This window comes from Garra rufa, chromosome 3, assembly GCF_049309525.1.
Source record: "Garra rufa chromosome 3, GarRuf1.0, whole genome shotgun sequence".
In the NCBI taxonomy this organism is placed as follows: Eukaryota; Metazoa; Chordata; class Actinopteri; order Cypriniformes; family Cyprinidae; genus Garra; species Garra rufa.
The window spans coordinates 49,449,782-49,470,824 of NC_133363.1; the positions used below are offsets into that span (position 1 = coordinate 49,449,782).

Consider the following 21,043-nt stretch of genomic DNA (forward strand, 5'->3'; position numbering starts at 1 on the left):
ATATTTTACATTTTTACATTTTTACTGTACTTTGGATCAAATAAATGCAGGCTTGGTTGAGCAGAAGAGACTTCTTTAAAAAACATTACAACTTTTTGACTGGGAGTATATATATTCTTTTTTCTTTTTCAACTTTCATCTAGGCTTTAACTGGACATTAAACACCATTCAGAGTAAAGAGCTTTGAGTAAAAGTCTCTGCCAACTTTAATTAATTAATTGCCAAATTTAATTGAATTGGAGCTTCCAGCTGACAGAAAATGATGGAGTATAAGTGTGTGTCTGCGCAATAAAATGAGAAGCGGGGAATTTCTAAAACACTTTTTTCTAGAAACAGTCATTTATAATACCTGCTGACTTCCTCTCAATTTGACAATAATTAGGAGCCCCTGCCCAGGCAGAGCCCTCATCAGGACAGGACAATCTTATCCTGGGCCCTTTGGAGGCAAACTAAGGTCATCTTCTGTGTAGCCTAATCAGGTGGCATTAAACCATAAAAATAGCTATTTCTAATTCAACAACATGAAGGGAAATCTGTTCTCCATAAAGGAGAAGAGGGATTAGGTTGACCTCTAGCAGTTTATTCCACCTCTACTGTGGTTTTGGCTCCCATCCTGCAGTGCTCTGAACCTCCAGCAGGTGTCAGAGCAGCACACAAGGCTCTGTGAGTGTATGGATAACTTGGGAGTCTTCATTCCTCATTGCTTCACTGCTCAGCCACTTTCACTGGCTTAAAAAAGCACTTAAGTTCCACATCACATTTACACATTTTTTCCCTGGCTTTTAATCTAGGATTGTGCGATTTAGGGAAATCTGATTATTACAGAAGGATTTTTGACATGTTATGTTGCATGAAGTTAATGAAGATGCCGGATGCTTGAGAGTTTGCTGAATCCTCTGAATCCCCTAGCAATCAGGAGCGAGGACTGGCATTTTGACAGGAGAGCTGCCTCATCAGCCTCTTAGACAGGCACAACATTTCCACTAACATTTAAAGGGGAAGCTCACTCACAAATATATATATATATATATATATATATATATATAGTACGTCATTATTTACTTAGTCATATCATTGCAAATCTGCACATCTTTGCTTTTCAGTGGAACACAAAGTATGCTTTTTCAGACTTTGAATATAGTGACATATGGACTGGTCTTTTTGTTGTCCCTTTTGGAGCATGACAGATGAGAACACTATGAACTATAGTTGAACAAAAACAATCTTCATAAAATCCTGCTTTTGTGTTTCATAACAGCATACGGGTTTTAAACAACAAAGGAGTGAGTAAATGTGACCCTGGACCACAAAACCAGTCTCAAGTAGAACGGGTATATTTGTAGCAATTGCCAAAAATACATTGTATTAGGATATTAAGTAAAGATTATGTTCCATGAAGATATTTTGTAAATTTCCTATGGTAAATATATCAAAACTTAATTTTTTGGTTAGTAATATGCATTACTAAGAACTACATTTGAACAACTTTAAAGGCGATTTTCTCAATATTTAGATTTTTTTTGCATCCTCAGATTTCAGATTTTAAAATAGTTGTATCTCGGCCAAATATTGTCTTATCCTAACAAACCATACATCAATGGAAAGCCTATTATTCAGACTTCAAAAAATACCCTTATGACTGGTTTTGTGGTCCAGGGTCACACATATTGACAGAATACTGAAAATTCTGTAATATTTTAAGATACTGAACGAGAACAGGATTCTCTATCTATACTGCTATTCAAAAGTTTGGGATCAGTAATATTTTTAATGCTTTTTAATAGAGTCTTTATTTCTCAGCAAGTCTGTATTTATTTGATCAAACATACAAAAAACTGTAATATTGTGAAATATTATTGCAGTTTCTAATATTAGTTTCCTATTTTAATATCCTTTAAATTATATTTCTTTCTGTGACGCAGCGCTAAATTTTTATCAGCCATTACTCCAGTCTTCAGTGTCACATGATCCTTCAGAAATCATTTGAATATGCTGATTTATTATCAATGTTGTATGGTTTAATATTTTTTGGAACCTGTGATACTTTTTTCTTTCATTCTTTAATAAATAAAGTTAAAAAGAACAGCATTTATTAAAAATAGAAATCTTTTCTAATATTGCAAGTCTTTGCTATCACTTTTTATCCATTTAAAACATCCTTACTGATTAAAAGTATTAATTTCTTATTAAAAAAATAAAGAAAATAAATGTACTGACCCCAAACCTTTTATTTATCAAAGAATCCTTTAAAAAGTATCACTGGTCCAAAAAATGTTTCAAACACTGATTATAAATCAGCATATTAAAATGATTTCTGAAGGATCATGACACTAAATACTGAAGTAATGATGCTGGTAATTGAGCTTTGATTACAGGAATAAATTACATTTTAAACTATATCTATCTGTCTGTCTTACTATCTTACTGGCCTTACTGTATTATGCATTCACTTTATTCAGAAAGTAGGCCAGACTATTATTATTACAACTAAAATTGCAGAATTTAAACCATGTATTATGTTGCGGATCGTAAGTGGTGACAGTGCTGATTTATTTACTCACCACAGCAAATTTTTACTCACTAATGTGTTATTTATTGTGTGTTCATTTTGGAACCTGAGTGTAAGGAAATATGGAAAAGAAAAATGTTAGCAAAAGGATTGGAGAAAAAACAATAGAGGGGTAAATAGAACTGAGACTGTGGCAATCATGTCAGAAGCATAAAATCCTCTTCAGAGCACCACACATATACACTCAGACACACATACGGCAAAAAGTGCTTGCTTTCACATTAACTTTCACTGCTGCGGCTGTAAAATCTGTAACTAGTAGGGGTGAATTGATTTCATGTAAGACCGCAGCAAAACGTCAATGAGAATTTCCTCTAAAAAAAAAAGCTGGGATAAGACTTTGATGTTGCTGGATAGATGTGTGCACAGGTATGAAGCGATCCAAAAACTGCTTACTAAGAGCAGGTTTAACACACCAGTGAGCATTGACAAGCTTGCAGAATGATGGGGGCATGAGGAAGACGTCAGACGAACTTCAAGGTGGGAGAAAATTGAATAAATGATTCGGTAACGAACAAATAAGGGATAAATAAACAGCAGGTTTTCTTCAAGTATTACACTGCATAATGATTAGTCAAATGAATTGCAATTCATTTTAAAGAGCAAAAACAAGCTGTTGTGTTGTAATGAGATCTAATGAGATTGTAATTGCAGAGGCCAGCAATAACACCTTGTATTTGACAGCACTAAAAATAAAGCAAGCAACCGTGTTTTCTTCCTTTAACCAGACTTGAGACACTTCACGAAACTTCTTCAAGCACAGGCCTGAGAACAGCCCAGCGCACTGCTGTTCTCACGGAGGCCATTTCTAGACTGACAACAGACTGACCCCAGGTCAGCACGAGAGGTGGGTTTCCTTGGCAGAACACCTGCTCGTCCCTGCACTGCTGACCTCACAACAGCTGTAGCGGCACGCTCGTCCTCTGCCTCTCTCCTTGGCTAGACCCAGCTGAGCGTTTGGGGAATTTCCAAGACAAAATAACACAACAAGCCCCTTCAAGACAGACTTCCTCGCTCTTTTCTCCTTCAGCTCATAGTTGGTGATCAATTACATACACACAGGCGTTATAGAGATCCACCCAGTAATAAAAATGTGCTAACAGTTTACTCATCATTAGACCATCCAAGATGTAGATGAGTTCTTCATCAGAACAGATTTGGAGAAACTTAGTATTACATCACTTGCTCACAAATGGGTCATATGCAGTGAATGGGACGTTTTTAAACTGTTGCTTCTGGCCAACATCCCAGTCTATAATCCATAATAACACTTCCTCCTTCCTCTTTTGTTGTACTCTCACATCAAAATATACCAACATATTTGTTTAGAACTGTATTTGTGACCCTGCACCACAAAACCAGTCTTAAGTCTTTTAATTAGTATATATACATCATCTGAAAGCTATATAAAAAAGCTTTCCATTGATGTTTGATTGATGTTTGGATAGGACAATATTTGGCTGAGATACTATTCTGGAATCTGAAAAAAATCTTAATATTGAGAAAATCGCCTTTAAAGTGGTCCAAATGAAGTTCTTAGCAATGCATATTAAGCTTTGATATATTTACAGTAGGAAAGTTCCAACATAGCTTCATGGAACATGATCTTTACTTAATATCCTAATGATTTTTGGCATTAATTTTGACCCACACTCTTAAAAATAAAGGTGCTTAAAGGGTTTTTCACACAGATGCCATAGAAGAACCATTTTTTGTTCCACAAAGAACCATTCAGTCAAGTCAAGTCAAGTCAAGATTATTTATACAGCGCTTTTTACAATACAAGTTGTGTCAAAGCAACCAAATTCAGTAAAAGGTTCTTCAAAGAACCATCCGTTTCTTAGCTTTTTATGATCTGAAGAACCTTCTTTCGCCACAAAGAACCTTTTGTGAAACAGAATGGTTCTTCAAATCTTAAAGGTTCTTTATGGAACCATTTAAACAAAAAAGGTTCTTCTATGGCATCGCAAAGCACCTTTATTTTTAAGAGTGCATACAGTGTATTTTTGGCTATTGCTACAAAGCTGATTTTAAGACTGATTTTGTGGTCCAGGGTCACATTAGCTTGTAAACTGTGCTTGATCTGTGCATATTTCTCACCTGATTTAAATTAGATGACTTTAACACTGGAGAAAGCAATATTATAGACAACTGGAAGCAATGGTTTGAAGTTAAAAACATTTTAAATATGGATTTGTTATAAAAACACACAGCTTTTCATATTTTGCCAATAATTGATGGACTGGAGTCGTGCGGAGTATTTCCTGATTAATGTGCCGCCTTTATCAGCTATCTGGACTCTCATTCTGACGGCACCCATTCACTGCAGAGAATCCATTGATGAGCAAGTCACATAATGCTTTATTTCTTCAAATCTGTTCTGATGGAAAGACAAACTCATCTACATCTAGGATGTCCCAAGACTAAATTTTGCAGCAAATTTTCATTGTTGAGTGAACTATTTCTTTAAGGAATAAGGACTGCTGACTCAATGAGGACCAATCAAGTCCATTTTAAACAGGGAGGGCAAGGTCACAAGTGTGTATGTGATGAGATGGAGAGAGTGCAGGTGTGTACAAAAAGAAAAAAGAAGAAGAAAGTGTGTGTGTGCGCGCACATGTTCGTGTGGACTAGGTGGTCTAAGGTCAGCTAGAATCATTCGGGATCAGCAGTTAGACTAATTATTTCATCAGTGTGGGTGTGTGGGGACCTGGGGCTCGGATCAAGGTGTGTGAGTGTCAACGCCAGGGTGCTGAGGGCCAGAAGCAGAAACACCCTCTACTTGAAATGAGTAATAATCCTGCCAGAACTACAGGGCACAGCAAAACAGATATCACACACACACACACACACACACACACACACACACACACACACACACACACACACACACACACACACACACACACACACACACACACACACACACACACACACACACACACACACACTCTGACATATGCTCCCTCGAGTCTGCAGCTCATCTACTCCAAGTCTTTGGCTTATTATTGGTGTCCAGTCATGCTTACCGAAACCATTTCCAACTGCATGCATGTGACGCAGCAGATGATGCATCAAAGATCTTGAAATCATGGTTGAAGATTATGCATTCACAGCTGATTTAAATTCATCAAAATGTTAAATACTAAAGGGATAGTTCACTTAAAAATCAAAGTTCGTTCCAAACCTGTATGATTTTTTGTCTGTGGAACATGAAAGAATATATTTTGAGAATAACAGTGTTGTATGCTCGTTTACGAGCAGCGTGTGACATAGGATGTAGGCATAGCATACATGTGAATTCAAAAGTTTATATCCCCCTTTCAGAATCTGCAAAATAAAAGGGGTTATATGAAATGGGTGTTATTGTTTATAGTACTGACCTGAATAGGATATTTCACATAAAAGATGTTTACATATAGTCTACAAGAGAAAATAATAGTTGAATTTATAAAAAAATTACCCCATTCAAAAGTTTACATACACTTCATTCTTAATACTGTCCCTGTTGAAAAAAACAGCATATGCTGGTTAGGTATGTTTTGGTGCTGGGATGCTGGTTTTAGCTAGTTTACCAGCATAAACCAGCAAAGGACCAGCATAAACCAGCTAAAACCAGCTAAAACCAGCATTGCAGCACCAAAATATACCTAACCAGCATATGCTGTTTTTTTCAACAGGGATGTTCTTGCCTAAATGACCCACAGCTGTGTTTTTTGTTTAGTGATAGTTGTTTATGAGTCCCTTGTTTGTCCTGGACAGTTAAACTGCCAGCTATTCTTCAGAAAAATCCTTCAGGTCCCACAAATTCTTTGGTTTTCCAGCATTTTGTGTATTTGAACCCTTTCCAATAATGACTGTATGATTTTGAGATCTATCTTTTCACACTGAGAACAACTGAGGGACTCATATGCAACTATTACAGAAGGTTCAAATGATCACTGATGCTCCAGAAGGAAACACAAAGCATTAAGAGGCAAAGGTGAAAACTTATGAATCTGAAGATCAGGGTAAATTTAACTTATTTTGTCTCTGGGAAACATGTAAGTATACCTTCTGTAGTCTTTGAAGATCAGTACTTAATGAAATAATATGATATTTAGGCAAAATAAGAAAAATGTACATATCTCCATTCTGTTCAAAAGTTTTCACCCCTGGCTCTTAATGCATAGTTTTTCTTTCTGGAGCACCAGTGAGTGTTTGAACCTTCTGTAATAGTTGCATATGAGTCCCTCAGTTGTCCTCAGTATGAAAAGATGGATCTCAAAATCATACAGTCTTTGTTGGAAAGGGTTCAAATACACAAAATGCTGTAAAAACAAATAATTTGTGGGACCTGAATTTTTTTCTAAAGAACAGCAGGAAGGTTAACTGTTCAGGACAAACAAGGGACTCATGAACAACTATTACTAAACAAACAAACAAAAAAACAAAAAACAAAACAAAAAAAAAAACAAACAGCTGTGGATCATTCAGGTAACAACACAGTATTAAGAATCAAGGGTGTAAACTTTTGAACTGGATAATTTTTTATATATAAATTCAACTATTATTTTCTCTTGTGGACTATATGTAAAAATGTTTTATGTAAAATATCCTATTCAGGTCAGTACTGAATAAACAATAACATGTTTTGTATGATCCCTCTTATTTTGGTAAAATAATTAACATTTTGCAGATTCTGAAAAGGGGATGTAAACTTTTGACCTCAACTGTAAGCTCCAGTGAGAAGTGACAAATGCGGAAGTGCAGAGGAGAGAGCAAAACAAAACATAGGTCATGAATTAGAAGGACAAAAGAAAAATGTCAGAGGATTTCGATATAACCAGGAGACTGGTTTTCTTTTGCTGTAAATGAAACTTGTTTCTTGCAAGTCTATTATATTCTCTCTGGAGCATCTTCCGCTGGAAGGCCACTCTCTAGGGACTCCAGTTTATGAAGTTTTAAATATGGATATTTTTCTTACAAAAACGCATTGATTCACTCCAGAAGGCCTTTATTAACTCCCGGAGCTGTGTGGAGTACTTTTTATGATAGATAGATGCACTTTATGGGACTTTTAAATGTCAACAGCCATTCACTGCCATTATAAGACTTGGAAGAGCCTTGGAAGATTTTTTAAACAACTACGATTGTATTTGTCTGAAAGAATAAACTTATATACACCTAGGATGGATTGAGGGTGAGTAAATAATGGGGTAATTTTAATGTTTCATTAAACTATACCTTTAAAGTGCACAAAGAACAGCGATGCTAACACATCTTTAAAAAAAAACTACTTGATTTACAATGTTTTACATGTGGGCTGGATAAAGAACACTTGGGCTGCACTGGACAAATGTTTTTTTTCTAGATTTTGTCTCCATCTCTCTCCATCCTTTGTCTGGCTTTTTTATGTGACCAAAAGTGACCTGTCTTGATTTGAGTGCAACGGGACAAGGAAGGACAGGAAACAAAGCACAAAAAAGCAAAAAGGAAAATAGGAAATTAAAAGAAGAAAAAAAGGAGAAAAAGAAAGAGAAAGGGGAATGAACAGAACAGGCAGGTAAATCCAAAGGCAATGGGAAGAGGATAATAATGAAGAAGGAGAGAAAGGGCAAGGGAAACAGAAAGGAATGCATGGCTCGAATGTGTGATATGTCACGGTAACCATACTAAATGGCTTACACCTTGATTCCAAGTATTTTTTTAAAACTTTGTCATGAAAAAGCTGGTCAGTTCAACAAAATCTGCCCCAATTCTGTCAGGTCACCTCTATCAGTGCAAATATGCATCTCTGTGTCTGTGTGTGCTGTTTTATTCCCACCTTCTCTCTCTCTCTCTTTTTGTGTTCCTGGCCCAGGAGGGCTTCCACTGAGTGTTGAGTTTAAAAAATGGGTCAGGTTATAGAGACAAAGCACTATTTTTATCGGAAAGCAATTTCCAGTGGTCCCCTACAGGTAACACAGCACACAGCAATGACACAGAGTTTTCTACACCTTAACCTTTACATACAACCCTCACCAGATCTAACCTCAGACGGCAATGAACGATGAGAGCACGAGAGAAAGGTACACAGGGAATCACTGGACAATGACAGAACAGATATAAGAGAAAGGCAAAAATAAAAGGGAACGAATGACTGAGATAAATGCTAAAATGAAAATGAAATCAAATGATGAACGCAACCCCATGGGCTCTGCTCTACATGCCTTCTCTTGTCAATCCATCTCTCTCTATATAACTTCCTATGGATGATAGAGCCCTTTGTTCCTGCTGTGAGAAACCCCGCTGGCCTGTACTCCTCCATCCCTCATGAACCATTCAGCTTCTTCATTTTCCTCTTAAACATCACCGTTCTGTCAGTTGTGTGAGACGACAGCCAGATTACTACAGTATATCATCACACTTCACCAAAAAGCATGCTCATGAGACATCTGAGCAGGCACATTAATAAGACAGTTTTAACACATTTAAACAGGTGAGGATGGAAATTTCATTCTGAGTCTTTATCAGGTGGTTAAAAGTGCCAAAGGTTAATCATTTAAACCTTAGGGTGAACACACTATCCCAGTAATCCTTAACCAGGGTGCGGGGACACATTAGAGGGCCTCAGCAAACTTCCAAAGGGGGCCTCAAAATAACCTAAAAAATGATTTAAAGGGATAGTTCATCTAAAAATTAGAAATCTGTCATTAATTACTCTCCCTCATGTCGTTCCAAACCTTTGTAAGAGGTACTAAGACCTTTGTTCATCTTCAGAACACAAATTAAGATTAAGAAATTCGAGAGATTTCTGGCCCTATCCCATTTTTAAAACAGTCCATGTGACATCAGTGGTTCAACTTCAGTGTTATGAAGCTACAAGAATACATTTTGTGCGCGAAGAAAACAAAAATATAGACTTTATTCAACATAATTGTTGAATAAAGACGTTATTTTTGTTTTCTTTGCTATTTTAACAATGTCCTTACCACCTTTCCAGGCCTTGAACATTTCAGTTGCGCTTGTCTATGCATGTTCAGAATTCTCTCGAATTTCACCAAAAATATCTTAGGGTGTGTTCACACTTGTCATGTTTGGTTTGATTAAAACAAACTCTGGCGCGATTGCTCTGTTAGTGGGGTCCTTTTTAGTGAGTGTGATCGATGCCATCTGAACCCTGGTGAGCACCAAACAAGTGGACCGAGAACGCTAAAAAGATGGGTCTCGGTCCTCTTCCAAACAAACTCTGGTGCGGTTCGAATGATATATTAACGCAACATGGACCAAATGCTTCTAAACAAACCAAAAACAGAAAGTAATGACAAGATGCGACGCTATGCGACATGATTTCACAAAGGGAACAAACAGTGTATCCAAAACAAAACAAGGGCAAACATGGAGCAATGAGGAGGTAAAATGCCTTTTTATGAGCTCTTTGTGAGTTCGCAGGTGGTGAAAATAAAATCATATACACGCAACAATGAGCGTGCTTAGTCCAGCAGACGCCATAGCATGTATTCGACTTAATGCAGCGATCAGCAGACCGATTAGTGAATGGGTACTTTAATGTCATACAAGCGCAGCGCCGCTTTAAGTCGAACACACCTTTTCCTTTTGTTTGAAGTGTTCAGTGAGTTCTGTCACAAAATATACTTCATTTAACCCGACCAATCAGGTTATGAATGTATCACTATGGCTTTACGTTCTGTGTCTTTAGTTTCGGTGTCAAAAATGCCAGTGTGAACGCTAAGTGGACTAGAACCAAATGTATCATTTTTGGTCCAGACCAAATTAAACAAACAAACTACTAATGTGAGTACACCCTAAATGTGTGTCCCGAGATGAACAAAGGTCTTCTGGGCCTTTGGAACATCATGAATGTGAGTAATCAATTATAGAATTTTCATTTTTGGCTGAACTATCCCTTTAAAATAAAATATAAATGAACCTAAAGCAACTAAAAATCATATATTTCTTATGTTAATTCATTCCCTCAACTGTTTTTTTTCTGGCTTTGAAGAACCAGGTTTTGAAAAACCTCGATCTACCACGTTCTAAAAAAAAGGGCTCATTTTAAAATTGATGTCAATTAATAACATCTTAAAACTCAATGGGCAATTTAATGATGGATATAGATTCTAGTTATGCCAAGCTCTAAAATATTTTATCAGGCAGAAATTGTGATTGTGAAAATCCATTAAATCATGATCAGCTAGAAAAGTTATGGGGCCCTCCAATATTGTTCTGGACAATGAGGGGAATCAAAAAGAATGGCCCTTTTGAATAAACCAGCATATACTGGTTAGGTATGTTTTGGAGCACGACAGCTGTCTTAAACTGGTCTTGAGCTGGTTATGATCTGGTTCAAGCTGGTCATGTGATGGTCCTAATCTCCTGCTCTGGACCAGCTCATAACCAGCTCAAGACCATCTTAAAGGAGAAGTTCACTTCCAGAGCAACAATTTACAGATAATTTACTCACCCCCTTGTCATCCAAGATGTTCATGTCTTTCTTTCTGCCTGTGAGTTTCAAGTTCCAAAATGCAGTTTTCAGTTTTAGTTATTTTCTAAAATAAATTACAATTTTTATACTTTTTAACCTTAAATGCTTGTCTTGTCTAGCTCTGTGTGAACTTTGTACAGTTAGGGTATGTCGAAAAACTCCCATCTAATTTTCGCCTCCAACTAAATTAACTGATCATTTCACTATAAGACACTTCTTTCTTTGGCTGGGATCGTTTAGAGCCTTTTGAAACTGTATTTAAACTGCGTTTTGAAAGTTCAAACTCGCGTGCATCATAGAAGTCCACTATATGTAGAACATTCCTAAATTTTTTTCCTCAAAAAACAATTTCTTTACGACTGAAGAAAAAAAAAGACAAAAACATCTCGAATGACAGGGGGTGAGTAAATTATCTTAAAATTTTTGTTCTGGAAGTGAACTTCTCCTTTAAACCAGCTCATGACCAACTAAGGACCAGCTCAAACCAGCTGCCATGCTTCAAAACATATCTAACCAGCATATGCTGTTTTTTTTCCAACAGGGAGGAACCAGTACTTTAGCAACCACATAGCAACACTATAGAACACAAGCACTCAGAACACCCTAGGATCTGCAAAGTAGCACGCTAAAAACACCTGGGCAACAACATGGTTGTATAGCAGTAAATAAAGATGGTAAAATGAGAATGAGAGATCTGTAAGAATACAGGGCAAGAGCATGACCAAGGTAGTAGAAGTTGTACGAGCATGAAGAAGAGAGAGACAAGAGGCTGTAGGTGTGTGTGAGTGATTTAGTCCCCATGGAGGGCCGTGTCCGAGTGTGTCAGCCACTGGAAAACATGAATTATTGATAGGCTCAGAGTTTAGGGCAGGTATGTGTGACAGAGAGAGGCCATGTGTTCAGGGCCATCTGATCCTACAACACACGCACACAGAGGTGCGTTAGTCACAGAGCGTGAACGAATCCTGTTATGCAACCCACACACAAACACACACATTTGTGACTTCCACAAATGTGTGTATTCCAGCTCTGAGGGCTCCAGTGCAAAATAAGGTTACACTAACTAACTCACTCAAATGTCTACAAGACTCCACCCAGCACATAGCCTGGAAAAATCCAGACCCTAATCTATTAAGATAAATTCAAATTGTGCTCTCGCGAGACCTCTGGATTTCCAGGGTACCCAGCACATTCATTAGCCATTAAATGGTGTATGTGAGAGAGAAAAAAAAAGAGAGATCAAACCATGCACAGATCAAAAACTCACTTCAAAGCATTAGTTCAACCAAAAGAAAGTTCTGTTACAAATAACTCAACATCCAAACTTGTAAGACTTTTCCCCATAAATTCATACAGATTTGGAACAACATGAGTAAATATGGACAGAATTTTCATCAGTTGAAGGAATAGCTGACCCTAAAATGAAAATGAAAAAATCTGTCATTAATTACTCACCCTCATTTCGTTCCAAACTCGTAAGACCTTTGTTCATCTTCGGAACACAAATTAAGATATTTTTGATGAAATCTGAGAGCTTTATGACTCATAGAAAGCTGATATAGGTCATGAGCAGTGGTACTTTCGTGAACGTGCGGTTGAGACAATGCGGAAGAGAAGAAATTGTTTAATAAGCTCCTTATTTTTGTTTTCTTTGCGCACAAAAAGTATTCTCGTAGCTTCAGAAAATGAAGGTCGAACCATGGACCATTTTGTCACATGGATGTCACATGGACCATTTTATGAATGTCCTTACTACCTTTCTGAGCCTTGAATGTGTTCAGAAAGTGTTCGGATTTCATCAAAAATATCTTAATTTGTGTTCGACACGAGGGTGAGTAATTAATGACAGAATTTTCAGTTTTGGGTGAACTATCCTTTTAAAGTTAAAATGTTGGAGATTTGCTACTAAACCTGAATTACTGAAGTGTTTATTAACCCTGTGTTCCAATATGTGACCCTGGACCACAAAACCAGTCATAAGGTTAAATTTTACAAAACTGAGATGTATACAACATAAGCTCAATAAATAAGCCTTCTATTGCTGTATGGTTTGTTAGGATAGGACAATATTTGGCCGAGATACATCTATTTGAAAATCTGGAATCTGAGGGTGCAAAAAAATCGAAATACTGAGAAAATCCCCTTTAAAGTTCTCTAAATTAAGTTCTTAACAATGCATATTAATAATCAAAAATTACATTTTGATATATTTATAGTAGGAATTTTACAAAAATTCTTCATGGAACATGATCTTTGCTTAATTTCCTAATGATTTTTGGCATAAAAGAAAAATCTATAATTTTGACCCATACAATGTATTTTTGGCTATTGCTACAAATATACCCCAGCGACTTAAGACTGGTTTTGTGGTCCAGGGTCACATATGTTGACTTCTCTACTACAAAGGGGGCTAAAATAGCACATGAAATAAGTGGAATGTCCAAATTTGTAGCCTTCATAAAACTGTAGGCAAAAGTACACGAATGACCTGAAACTTCTATCAACTAAGCATGCACCGATATGGAAATTTTGGCCGATAACGATAACCAATAACTCTTATATATTTGGAGGCCGATAGCCGATATATAGGCCGATAAATAATTTTTTCTGAGCATGATTGCAAAAACAAAAGGCAAACACATACAGTGAACAACTGATTTTATTTTAAAACTTTAACTTCATAAAAGTTTGAACTGATCTCTAAACTATAGTTACTATTCATTTCTATGGCCAACTTTCTTTTACATAAAATGTACTGCTTAACAAAAAAATAAAACATAAATAGAGCAACAAAGTCACTGAACAACATTAGTTGCATAATCAAAATATTAAACAAACAAAAGCATTTGCAATATATAAATAAAATGTTAATTCTGATACAGCATGACTTTGTAGGAATTTAAAAGAAAGGGGTTAATGCTGTTTGTTTGGAAGTGACTTTCTTCTGATAATCTTTATAAATGTCGGGATGGCGAAACTTCAGATGGCTTATTAGATTAGTAGTATTGAAGTTTTTTGTTTTACTGCATTTGCAGCTGTTGCAGATTGCACATCTGTTGTCCTCTTTTTTCATGATGAAAAACTCCCACAAAGCTGACATCTTCTCTTCTCTCTAGAAGCAGCTCACGCGTGTGTCTGCTTTGCGTCAAAAAAGCGACGATTAAACCCCTAGTGGCCAGTAGCAAGCATGTGAAGTGGTTCAGCCAGCAGAAACAATACCTAGTTTATCGGCTTAAAGATATCTACCTAATTTTGTTATCGGACTGATAACGATAATACTAAAAATAGCATTTACTGGCCGATACCGATATGGCCGCCGATATATCGCCCATCCCTACTATCAACATTAGCATGTGTGCAAGAATTTCTATCCTATAAGGCTGCAGCAGATGGCATAGGTAACATGACAAAGTTAACATGGTGGATTTCATTCATACTGCACACATTCATATATAGAACATACTTTTTTTAACGGTAAGGAAGTTTGTTCCACATCAAATGTAGTGCCTGCTCTGACAATATGCAATTTCAGATGCGCCTTGATTCAATCCAGGGAAAATAACTTGTTTAGTTTTGTGTATTCTTCTCGTGGCACAGTATACAGCAGAAAATGAGTCATTCCTCACATAACATTTCAAAAGTCAACAATATGTGTTTTGGCTCTATTGTTTCAGAATATTTTAAAGCTCGGGAGCAAGCTCCTGTCTCCTGTTTTGTGTTTGCACTGCGTTTTGTGGCATGCTTCAATGGCTTCACACTAGTCTCTTTGGTTTAAAATATCATGCTAAAAAAAGATGAAAGTTAGGAATGAAAGTTAGGACACAGGTAGAGCGGTTTCGATGCTTCAGACTAAGGAAGAGAAGAGAGGAAAGAAAAAGAGGTCGCTCTGCATGAGGTTTTCTAGGATAGGGATTTTCTCTCTTTTTTCAGGTATGGTCATTTCCCTCTGTGGAAAATGGGTCGACTTTCTTCCCATAAGGAGAACACATTCTCTACAGATGCTCTCCTACTTGCAAGAGTAGAGAAAAATAGAGATACAAAGTTCATTTGTGCTCGCTCCTGTGTGTGAGAGAAGGATACATGATAGAGAAGGATTGGAAATGAGAATGAGGAATGAGGATTGGAAATTGCTTATTAAGTTCACAACTTAGGGACAGTAGTAATTTGTGTAATAATATTTGATATAAAATTTTTTAGTTACCATAGCTTCTAAAATTTACAATAAAAATGTTTTTATGATTAATTTTATTTTATACATATTAAAAAATGAAATGATGCATTTGGGACTAGAATAAAACAATTAAATAAAATATTAACCCAAATGAACACAGGGCTCTGTAACAATATGTGCACATTTGTGGTGCACTTAAAAATGCATTAATGTAAAAAAATAAATTGGATTACACACACACACACACACACACAAAATCAAATTAAGTGGTGTTTATTTTAAAGAAAGCACAAGCACACTTTCAATGCTAAATATTTGACAAACAGAATGTTGGATTTAAAGTACAAAACAATAGATGGGCCATTCTACAGAACTGGTCCTAAGTCAGAGTTTGACACGTCTTGAAAAAAAATGACTTTTTCCAAAAAATCTCTATGTATGCAAATTGTATAATATCCAAGGTACACATTTTTAGTAATTGCGCAGTTAATTCTCATATTGTATTTTCAGAAAGTTTTGGAATATTTGTCCTCTCCCCAAATTTGTCACTACCGAAACATAATAATAATTATGTAATTATAATTACATAATTATAATGAGATTTTGCTTGCATCTACACTGTAAATATATATTTTTTTTTTGTTGCTATTTTATCTTTTTTTTCAGAGGTAAATCAATAACAAATTACATTTTTAACAATATTTCAAGTGTAATTTATGAGATTTGTTGTATTTTGAATGCAGTTTTTGTTTGTAAAAAGTTAATCACACTGATTTCTAAGTTAAGGATTCATTAGTTTGAATATACATTGAACCAAAAATCATAACATCTTAGTTGATAATTCAGTATACTTTATTTTTGACAAAACATCCCATGTTTCGGTAGTGACTGCACATTTCGGAAGTCACTACCGAACAAAGATGCCACTACCAAAACGCCACCAAATGTTTCGGTAGTGACAATTTTAGATACTTTTGAACCTAGCTCAAAGACGCTAATCAGCACATAGTTAGCTGGCACATTTCAGTTGAACAGTTGTACACATACAAAAACTAAATTTTATGGAATAACTCTCAAAAAAGTGTAATTGCAGAAAAAAGGTGTTTGGTAGGGACATTCCTAAAAGTTACACACAGTTATTTCAGACATTTTAACACATTTACCCCAAAATTTTACATAAAGTCTCATAATTTACAAAGAAAATATAAAATAAATATATTTTTTTGAACTTTTCAAAAGAATCAAGAAGATACTTTTAAAAACAACAATGGAAAAAAAATATTTCAATATCATTTGTTGAATATAAGTTGAAATTAATGGGTTAGGGTTCAGGACAGCCACCTCCTAATTAAAAGTACCCAATAAATGACGAGTTTTTATATATTGAGCTTACTGATATTTAAAATATTATTGTGGGTTTCAATAAATAATAAAAAGATCTTAGTAAACTTCTAAGATTTGAATACTTAAATGCTTTTTAAATGTGTTTTTTGGTTGTGGGACAGCAGTTTGCACCAATTCTGTAGAATGGCCCAGATATGCAGGCAAGACAAATATTTGAACACTTTCTGGTTGCTTAGTGGACCATAAGAAACAACTTTTGAGACCAGTAGTTTAAAAGCAATGGCCAAGAAAAGAGAAGACACTAGTGTATTTGTGTGCAGACAGCATTTGGTTTGATATTCTGGTATCTTTGCAATGTAATAATTCATACATTTTAAGTGCACTTTATGGGGGGACAGTCCATCATGTAGGCCTAGACTAATCACCCTACTTTAAACAAAGTTATGATTTACTTCAAAGATGAAAGGCATACTCTTTTCTACTCCAAGTGGATCAGAAGAAAGAGAGTGAAGAGAGAAGAAAGACTGCTACACTGCAAAGCAATGCATCTCTTAGCAGAAGCATGTCTTACTCACAAGAGCTTAACTGGTAGAGAGAAATAGGCCAGACTAATGGAGTGTGTCACAGGGAACTGAGGCCAACAGTATTCACACTCACTGTCTGAGGACAAACACACAACAGTTAACTTCATTAGCAGCACCTGATACATAATCAAAGAGCGTGAAATAATGTGTAAGGTTTTTTTAAAGAGATATTTTTGTTTTCTTTGCGCACAGAAAATATCCTCATAGCTTCATAACATTACGGTTGAACCACAGATGTCACATGGACTATGTTAAATGAGGAGGACACTATCAGAACAAAAATTTACAGATAATGTACTCACCCCCTTGTCATCCAAGATGTCTTTCTTTCTTCAGTTGTAAAGAAGTTATGTTTTTTGAGGAAAACATTTCAGAATTTCTCTCCGTATAGTGGACTTCTATGGTGCCCCCGAGTTTGAACTTCCAAAATGCAGTTTTAATGCAGCTTCAAAATGCTCTAAACGATCCCAGCTGAGGAAGAAGGGTCTTATCTAGTGAAATGATTGGTTATTCTCTAAAAAAAATACAAATTTATATACTTTTTAACTTCAAATGCTCAACTTGTCCAGCTCTGTGTAATCCGGGCCAATACAGTTAGGGTATGTCGAAAAACTCCTATCTCATTTTCTCCTCCAACTTTAAAAACGTCCTACTTCGCTGCAGAAGTACCGACCCAGTGTTTACAAAGTGAACGCACAAGGAGGGTCAAACACCCTTTACAAAAAAATGAAGTTAGAGGAGAAAATGAGATGGGAGTTTTTTGACATACTGTACTCTAAGGCCCGGTTTCACAGACAGGGTTTAGGTTAAGCCAGGATTAGGCCATTGTTCAATTAGGATATTTATGTAGTTTTTAGAAATATTCCTTAGGTAAAAACATTACTGTTGTGCATCTTGAGACAAAACAAAAAATCGGACATATTTTAAGATCAGTCAGTGCAAGTTTCTTTCAGCTGAAACAGCTCAGACTTACATTTTAGTCTAGGACTAGGCTTAAGCCTTGTCTGTGAAACCGGGGGTAAGTGTATTGACCTGGAATGCACAGAGTTCTCGCAGAGCTAGACAAGACGAGAATTTAAGGTTAAAAAGTATATAAATTGTAATTTTTTTTTTAGAAAATAACCGATCGTTTCACTAGATAAGACCCTTCTTCCTCAGCTGGGATCATTTAGAGTCCTTTGAAGCTGCATTAAAACTGCATTTTGGAAGTTCAAACTCAGGGGCACCATAGAAGTCCACTATACGGAGAGAAATCCTGAAATGTTTTCCTCAAAAAACATAACTTATTTACAACTGAAGAAAGAAAGACATTTTGGATGACAAGGGGGTGAGTAAATTATCTGTACATTTTTGTTCTGATAGTTTAGAGTCCTTTGAAGCTGCATTTAAACTGCATTTTGGAAGTTCAAACTCGACGGCACCATAGAAGTCCACTATATGGAGAAATTCCTGAAACTTTTTCCTCAAAAATAATTTTTCTTTACGACTGAAGAAAAAAAGACATTAACATCTTGGATGACGAGGGGGTGAGTAAATTATCTGTCAAATTTTGTTCTTCTTCTCCTTTAACAATGTTCTTACTACCTTTCTGGGCCTTGAACATGCAAGTTGCATTGCTGTTTTTGCAGAGTCAGAAAGCTCTTGGATTCAGAAATATCTTAATTTTTGTTCTGAAGATGAACAAAGGTCTTACAGGATTGGAACTACATGAGGGTGAGTAATTAATGACAGAATTTTGATGTGCTAGGAGAGGTCTGGAAAGGTTTGTAACGTGTTGAAGAGTATGATATGTGTTGTAGACTTACTGATGTGTAGAGGTAGCCCTCACTGTTCATGCCTATGTAGAGTCCTGTCTTGGTGCTCTGGATGGCGACTATCCTCAGACCCACAGGAATCAAGTTGAACAGCACTGCAATTCAAAGAGAGAGAGATCAGCGTGGACGGTCTGAAATTTCACTCTATATGAAATAAATGATGAACGATTCTCAATATTTCATTTTTTCAGCGTGTTATGAAGGATGATAATTTCTCTGCGGTGCACCTAAGGTGACACACGCCCCCAAAACTGACAGCTTCAGCAGAAACCTCCTGAAATTACAGACCCTAGTGAAATGAGCTTTCAGATTCGGTGAGGCACATTAAAGAGAAACAGCGAAATCTCCTTACACCTCGCTCTTTGTTCTGCCATCACTCTGCCAGCCGTAGCCAACAGGATTTCCAGTGTTTCCAAAACTGGGATGTTAGCTTGAGGCGTGTGCATAACTGTGTGACACTGGGACGGTTGCGCGGGCTCATTCATAAGCCTTTTGCGCTGCAGATGAGAGTGTGTCTATTTTGGTGTGGAGTGTTGACCGAGGGGACCGTTGGTGAGAAGCGTCTTGAGCGACATGTTGACTTTAGCGGTATTGACAAATGGCCCGAGGCAATGTGTCTCCACGGGAGCGATGCAGATTTGAGAAGCACCCTCCGAGTGTCGTGACAACCGCAGGCATGACAATGCAGACCTCATCTGAACCCCAAACCTTACAGCCTTCAAGAAAAGCATCAATAGCATAAAGATCACTGGAGAGCAGATTAATGATTGCATAAGTAGTTAAAGATGAAGCCGAGCAGAGCTGATGTGACAAACACAGAAAACTTGGGAAAATAAAATAAAATAAATTATTTCACTGTCTTGCAGCAAAATAGAAAAGAAAATGGAATAGTCAAATAGTTTAAAAATAGTTAATGAAATAAAATAAAATAAAATAAATTAAAAAATACAATAAATTACTCTTGTCTGCAAGCAAAGCAGACAAGACAATGGAACAGTTAATTTTTTTTTAGGAAAATCAAAAATAAAATAAAATAAAATAATAACATTAACATTTTTAATAATAATTAATAACATTTGCTTGTCTGCAAGCAAAGCAGACAAGACACTTGAGTTATATTTTTTAATAAAATAAAATAAAAATAAAATAAAATAAAATAAAATAACACTCCTGCCTGCAAGCAAAGCAGACAACGCTCTGGAATAGTTATTTTATTTTATACAAAATAAAATAAAATAAAATAATTATATAAAATAAATAAATAATATATATATATATATATATATATATAATAAATAAATTAAAATAATATATATTAATAAAAATTTAATTTAATAAAATGAAATAAAAAATAAAATTTAATTAAATATAAAATTAAATAAAAATACTTTTGTCTGCAAGCGAAGCAGGCAAAACACTAAAGATATATATTTTTTAAATAAAAGAAACTAAAATAAATTACGGACAAGACACTGGAATGCTTATAATTTTTTTATAATTTTTAATATATTATTTTATAAAATTAAATAAAATAAATAACACTTGTCTGCAAGCAAAGCAGTCAAGTCATTAGAATAGTTATTTTATTTTAGGAAAATAAAATAAAATAATAACACTCTTGTCTGCAAGCAAAGCAGTGGAATTTTGCTTTTGTTGCTTTGTTTACATTTTGTTAAGAAAATAAATAATAATAAATAAATAAAATAACTTTCTTGTCTGCAAGCAAAGCAAAGATTCGTCTCAGATCACAAGTTACTAGCAATATTCATAATAGAAGTAGTAAAACAATTTTTTTTATTAGATGGATCTTTAAAATTAGCATTGAATCTACTAATGACAGCAGCACTAACTTTACCAAGCTTTTTATTGTGGCTCAGTTTCAATTAATGATAATCCAAAGACAATTAAACACCCTTGAGCCATTAAACAACATTTGTTCATCAGCATAATGAAATTATGAGTTACTGCTAGAAAAAAAAAAATTCAACATCAAGTTATGCACTCGCCTCAGTGTGCATGAGTGTCTGTGTTTACATGTTGTGTCTTGTCACCCTGAAGCATCACTACAAAGACTGACTGTCAATCTTTATTTAC

General features: G+C 35.7%; 1 protein-coding gene across 1 annotated transcript in view; it reads right to left on the reverse strand.

The window, feature by feature from the left end:
* fgf11a (fibroblast growth factor 11a) overlaps positions 1-21,043 on the reverse strand; it is an 86,844-nt gene that overhangs the window by 1,515 nt on the left and 64,286 nt on the right. Inside the window, exons 3-4 of the mRNA XM_073836647.1 lie at positions 18,941-19,044; positions 8,376-8,502 (exon numbers count right to left, since the gene is read on the reverse strand). Of these exons, the coding sequence (XP_073692748.1) occupies positions 8,376-8,502; positions 18,941-19,044 (231 nt within the window). The remainder of the gene's footprint in view (positions 1-8,375; positions 8,503-18,940; positions 19,045-21,043) is intronic.